Here is a 6,585-nt window from a genome sequence, read left to right on the forward strand (position 1 = left end):
CTCAGCGCCCCCACGAGCTGAGGGTGGAGGACGGAAGGCGGGCTCCCAGCCCCGGGATGCCCGGGCCGCCGCCGCGGCGGGCAGGGCGGGCCGTAAGGGGCTCTTCCCGGGGTAGGGAGCTCGTCGCGGGCCGGGGTCCCCACGTTGCCGGATGGCTGCCAGCCCCGAGGGCGCCCCTCAGGGCTCCTCCCGGGACCGCCCCGCGGCGCACCTGTCACGCGCCCTACCTGAGTGGCTTTGTGGAACTGTTTCTTCAGCCCAGCCACCGACATGGTGCGGGAGGACGCGCGGGCGGCTGCGGTGCGAGAAGCGGGCGGCGGCGGAGCGGAGAAGGAGGGCCAAGCGGAGAGACGCGCTGGCCGAGCCGCCGCTCGTCGTGCCGCCGCCGGGGCTGTGGGCGCGGGGGCGCGGAGCGGCGCGGGACGCGGGCTCGTGCGGAGAGACACCCTGACGTCAGGGGCGGGTGATGCGGCCTCTTAAAGGGGACGCGGGAAGCCCCGCCCCGGGCGCGGGCTTGGTGCGGCAGGTGCTGCGGCAAGCGGTACCTGGCGTCAGCCGCCGGTGCACCTGGCTCCGCCACACCAGCGGGCTGGCTGCTGCTCAAAGGGCCAAGGACGTTTTCCCGCCCCAGGAGTGTCACTCGTGCTCCCGCGGACTGCGGCCCGCTGAGTTGGCAACCCAGGCACCGGCACGACTCAGGTGACTTGCTGGGCTTCCAGGTAGCCGCAGGGGCATTGCCTACAGCCCAGCCGGCCTGCCTGCCCTTTGAGCCTAGCCTCTCTGCAGCCTGGAAAGGAGTGGTATTCTCTCTGGGGTAATGAATAAGTCTTTGCTCCTTCTCTGACTTGCACCCGCTCACTTGGTCACAGAAAAACATTTCTCTGTCCTGGTTTCAATATCGCTTAAGCCTCCATAACGTTAGGTAAAGCCAACTAAAGCTTTTTTTTTTTTTTTCCGATCTGATACAATTTAACGACTTTTTAAAAAGATGAAAATAAATTTTAAACTTTAAAGCTGGTCAGGTAAATAGAATTGAAGTAGGATATTGCTACAGTAATAGCATTTAATCCTCTGTTTACAGACATTAAAAAAAAAACAAATATGAACCTGACTTTCAGTTATGACAGTGGATTTAGGATTTTCAATCTAAAATCAGCATTACATAAGGTGAAAAAGCATGACGCAAAGTTGTACGAATACTACATATGTAACAAAGTATATATGACTAGGCTGAAGGGAAACTGATGTAACAAGATGGACTGGTAGCCCAACAGGACTAGAGAGCTTCTGTATTCTGGTAGTTAGCCACTTCCTCTGGTTCTTCTAGGACTAAGGAGAGCATAGAGAAGAACTTGAGTTCTGTCCCCTTGTGTGGACCAAAAGTTTTATGGAGGAGAAGCCACAGTGATGGAAGCCAAGATAAGAGACATTGCCAAGAATGGATAAGGAAACATGGGAGAATGGGAGCATTAGGAATGCCTTGCGTTACCTCCATGACCCCCACTGCCAGGTGGGAACCACAGACCCCACTCCTACCCTTCTAGCCAGACTGCTTGGGCACTGGGTAAATACCTTATATTCCTGTCCATTAGCTGGTCTACCAATCATAGGCCTTCTTGATAATGTGAACTGAAACTCATAAAGGCAGAATCAAGCAAATAGTGGTGAATCACAGAGCAATAACAGCACATGGACTCCTGACCCACTCTGCAAAGGGAAGCAGACAAAAGGAGCAAATGTCCAAAGTGGAAGTCGTTACCGATGTTCACATACCTTCTGGATCCACGATTGAACTGCACTTTCTAAACTCCTTGTGGTTAAGTGAGGCACTGTGACAAGTTTTAACTAGTGAGATAGGAAGGAAAGTGACTGTCACCTCTTGGCAGAGAATCTAACTGCTGGTATGAGATACTACAAGGCCCTATTACCTCTCCAACAGGATATTAGGTAGTTGTGGTCTGTCAACCAGAATCCAGGGTGAGCGCAGAGCAAAGTTCCCAGCTGATGTCCAAAGACATTAAGCATGAAGGAGAAATAAACCTGAATAATTTAATTCACTTGAGTCTGGGGTGTTACTGTAGCGAAACTAGTCTCTCCTGACTAATGCACAAAAGAGAAAATGCTTTCCCATTTCTTAAAAGATGAAGGGAGATTTTCCATTTATGCCATGGCCCACGTGTATTTTATTTTTTGTCATTACGTGTACATGAAGTGGCCTGTTTCTTTCTTACAAAAGCTTCAGTGAACTCTGGGAGTTGTGTTCTCTTTTTTTTTTTGTAGCCTCATGAAGCAGTGGGCAGACTCAGCCCCGAGGCCCAAGGGTCACAGGGAAGGGTGGCTCCAAGTGTTGACCATACCCTGACCTCCAACTACAGACAGTGAACAGTTAGCTCTGGAGATCCAGAGGAAATTCTAAAGGAACGTCAGGGCAAGAGACAACTGTGTTTCAGAGAAAGATCAGACAGGACAAGATGATAGATAAGTGAGGCTACTGACCCTTCAGAACCAGAACAAACCAGGAGAGTGAAGTTCCTGAGGTCCCATGGGGTGGTTTGCCTCGGGCACATTTACTCACATCTGTAAGACCCACCATGATGATTTCTGGATTCTTGGTATTAGAAAATTCTGAAGGAGTTTGGACTCACTGCATGACTAGGTGGAGCTCTAGACTAGAGATGTTGTGAGTTAGTGTTCCAGTGGCTGCTTCTGTACTCTCGGTGTGGCAAAGCCTGCACGCGCGCACACACACACACACACACACTCATGAAAAGACTGCCATAAAATGCTAATAATGCTTGGGCTGCCAGAGCCCTGCTCAACCTTTAGCCTGCATCAGAATCCCCTGGAGGACTTGTTGAAGTACAAACTGTGAATCATATCCCAGTTTCTGATTCACTGGTTGGGGCCCTAGAACATGCATTTCTAACAAGTTCCCAGGTGATGCTAATGTTCTGGTCTTGGGACAGTATTTTGAAAACTCCTGGGCTGGAGGAGAGATGTTAGGAATGAACTTTTTCCTCTAGTCTCCCCATTTTTATCATGTTTTCCCATTACTTGTATAATACAAGTATTTTATAGTTAATATTTCCTACCTGGTCCCTCATCTGAGTGATGGAACATGTTCCTAGAAGGATAGGCCTTGGCTGAAGATGCTAAGAGACAGAACAGTTAATCTACAAAGCGGCAGGACTGGAGAGACACATGAGCTCTGGTCTCTAAAGGTGGACAGTGTGAAAGGGGGCCCTGAAAATTCTCCTTAGAACTTTGAATACTTAACAGAACTCTAAATGTAACAAAACAAGTCCCTCTCTTTCCCTGATTTTTCATCTACCAACTTAGAATGCTTATCCAGCTATCCGTCAAAGGAACTACTTAAGAGAAAGGTCTTTACATCTATCTGAAACTATGGTTGATTCTCCCAGAAATCCTCTGGACTGCAATGTAAACTCAGTATTTCTATTGAAGCCACAATGTATACCTATAAAGACCTTTAAGATGTTTTGAAAGAGATTTGTTGAGCTTTTTCTAGCAGGCATCATGAGGAGGATTTGAGGGATGGGTTGTAAGGGGAAATACCAAGATGCATATAGGCTAGATCGTGAACCCCAAGGAGTTTGCAGGCTAGCAATTTAGAAAACTCTTCTTATAGACATTTCTTGTGCCTTGAATGTAGAGGGACAAATGCACCAGACACTGAAAAGATTTCAAACGTGAGTGCCCTCTCTGGTTGCAAAGAAGCTGTGATAGAGGCTCTATGACAAATGCAGAAGCACAACGACACAGGGCAAGGGGAATCAAAGGTCAATGAGGAAGAACTTCATTTAATAACAGGTTATTGTAATTCAACGTGCTGCCCTCTCATCTCCTGAGATCAAATCAATGTAAAATGGTAAATAAACCTAGATCTGCTCAGGAAAGTTCCAATTAAATGAAACCCCACACAGACTTGACTCACTAATTGGGCAGGAAATCCATGGTCAGCAATAATTCCATCACATCATTCATGCACTAGTTCTCCTTGCATTATGCCAAAGCTTCTGGCAAATACCAGACCTCTAGTCTGCGCAGAGCTGCTGCATCCCTGGCACCTTTCAGAGGGCCCCTCGTTCCAAGGAGGCAGAGGACAAGCAGCGCCTCTTCTTCGCCCCTCAGCCCGATGCCACTCCCCGGCCCATGCCAGGGCAAACTGCTCCTGACTTTACGAGTAAGCTCATGAAGCACAGAAACATAGCAAAGCAAAGGCACTAAATCCCAGCTTCTTATTTTTATTAACTACAAGCCAGGAAAAGAAGTAATTTACTCATCATTACTTTTTCTACTCCAGCCTCTAGCCTCAATTTCGGGCAGAGATTCCAGTCAGTGTTAATAAACACAGATTGGAATGAATGAATGAAAAATTGAACTGTTTATCACTGTCACTGATGCTGAATTTTTCCTACAGCGGGTCTGATAGGATATAACACAGCCTTGTGTTAAAGCATGGTTTGGGCAGGACCCAGATGGTTGTTCTGGGGTAGATGGCACTTAAACATAAGATTGTGTGCCTCCGGATGCTACCAGTAGCATGGGACCCCCACCCAATATGGACAGAGCTAATATTAGAGCCCTCTCCTAGAGAGAAGAAATCAAGGAAAGATCACCTTTGTTTCCTTGCTCCCAGGTTTGTCGCCTACCAACCCACCCTCCAACAGATACACAGAGAGAAGCACACTTTTGTCACTCAGAGGTGGAACATGTGTGTCTTTCCCTCCCCTCCCACCTTTCCTTCTCTCCCACATAACCCTCCACCCTCCAAAGCACAGGGACCTTTCCCTGCAAAACCTTTCTCTTCATTTAATAAGCCCTATTAACCCAAAAACAGGAGGAGGAGGGGACTTAACCAAGTGTGTGACTCACATTAGGCCCTTACATCTAGCCCAGTATTTATTACTTGCATCCCAGTTTGAGATGCTTCCAGCTTCCCAGCAAAATCCTGCCATCTCCAATGCCCATCTCCAGTGCCTTTCCTTCCTCTCCTATCCTTCTAACCCCATATCCTCTCTTCATTTGTCAAATCTGAAAGCCCTGATTGGGCACCTCTGCTGTGAACTTGGTCTAACATGTGTTTTACTTATTGATATGTAGTATTAGGTTCTTAACTCTAACTCTCTTAAGTGTAGCCTCTTATCTTTACTTTTACAACTCTTAGCAGATAATATAAACATGGACTAGATATGGTCTAACTGAAATTTTAAAAGCCTAATGAAATTTATAAGGTGAGGTCCAAAAAATACTGGAACTACTGGCTTCTCTCCACCTGAGCTGACCATTCGATGGTCTTAGTTGCTGCTCCCTTGCTGTATCCAAGCCTGAATCTCCAGTTTCCTATAATTTTGAGAGTTCCCACTGATCCTCTCATAAATTCCCCTTTAGTCAGTCAACCAATATTGCTTTCTGTTATTTGCAATCAGCCAACTATAAGTGATATATCCCCTCCCCACTCTGACCCCTGCAATAATGTTCTAATACAGTTCCAGTTCTTGTTTGGATCTAGCAAGTCAAATAAGCAATTTGGACAACTGCAGTCCCTGACAAGCACTCCATTAGCTTCCTTCTCAGACTAGGGTGGACAGATTGACTGACAAGGAACATTATTCTTCAGCAAGTGTCAGTTCTCCCTATAAGACACTGACATTCTAATTTACAAATCAAATCTTTTGTTTATTTGACTAGTATGTATCAGGCTGCCATGGTCTGAACCTCGCAAGCCCCTGAGAGTTGGCAGCTGAATTCAAGTAAATAAATGCCAAGCAACTGGAATCAAAGACAGCGGTGTTCACACTTAGAATGAGAGCAACCTTAATGAAGTGTAAATTATTAGGGCATCATTACCATTGGCTTATTTATTCTATTCCCGGATGGATATTATCATTAGAGATTCTGAAGACATGTTGTTAACCCTGATCATAAGCTCTGGCTAGTCAGCCTGTTAAAGCATGGTGTTAAAGAGGCCAAGTTCTGTTGCTATTTTAGTAGCCAGTTAGCCATGCAGAGAAAAGTTATTCCTTAGTACAGTATGCATTCCATCCTGTCATCTCAAGGATGCATCCTCTTGATTACAGAAAAGTTCAAGTGAGGAAAAAAGAGATAACTTAGTTCAGCCAAACCCTGTCAACAATACCAAGAACTCAGAGTACAGTCTACCGGTATTCTTTCTGTCAGCATTAGCTTTATATATTAAAAATAATAATAGGTATTCTTTATGTTTTTAATAGGCAATTTATACATATTTAAATAGATCATTTATCTTTGTTTTTTTCAGGACATTTTTTGCATTTTAAAAAATGATTAATGATTTTATTAAATGTGCACAGCTTGTATTTTCTCTGGCCCACACCTATAAAGCTTATTTCAGTGACAAGGAATCAAATATAAAGCACTATTTTTTTAAAATCAAAGTATAGTTGATTTACCATGTTGTGTTAATTTCTGGTGTAGAGCATCGTGATTCAGTTATACGTATATATTCCTTTTCATATTCTTTTTCATTATAGGCTATTATAAGGTATTGAATATAGTTCCCTGTGCTATACAGTAGGACCTTGT

The 6,585-nt window shown here is 45.4% G+C and overlaps 1 protein-coding gene across 1 annotated transcript in view; it reads right to left on the minus strand.

The window, feature by feature from the left end:
- Nucleotides 1-645, minus strand: part of SH3GL2 (SH3 domain containing GRB2 like 2, endophilin A1) — a 170,707-nt gene extending 170,062 nt beyond the window's left edge. Inside the window, exon 1 of the mRNA XM_074361528.1 lies at nt 228-645. Within this exon, the coding sequence (XP_074217629.1) occupies nt 228-272 (45 nt within the window). The 5' untranslated portion in view covers nt 273-645. The remainder of the gene's footprint in view (nt 1-227) is intronic.
- Nucleotides 646-6,585: the final 5,940 nt, after the last annotated feature.

Source organism: Camelus bactrianus, chromosome 4, assembly GCF_048773025.1.
Source record: "Camelus bactrianus isolate YW-2024 breed Bactrian camel chromosome 4, ASM4877302v1, whole genome shotgun sequence".
NCBI classification, from domain to species: Eukaryota; Metazoa; Chordata; class Mammalia; order Artiodactyla; family Camelidae; genus Camelus; species Camelus bactrianus.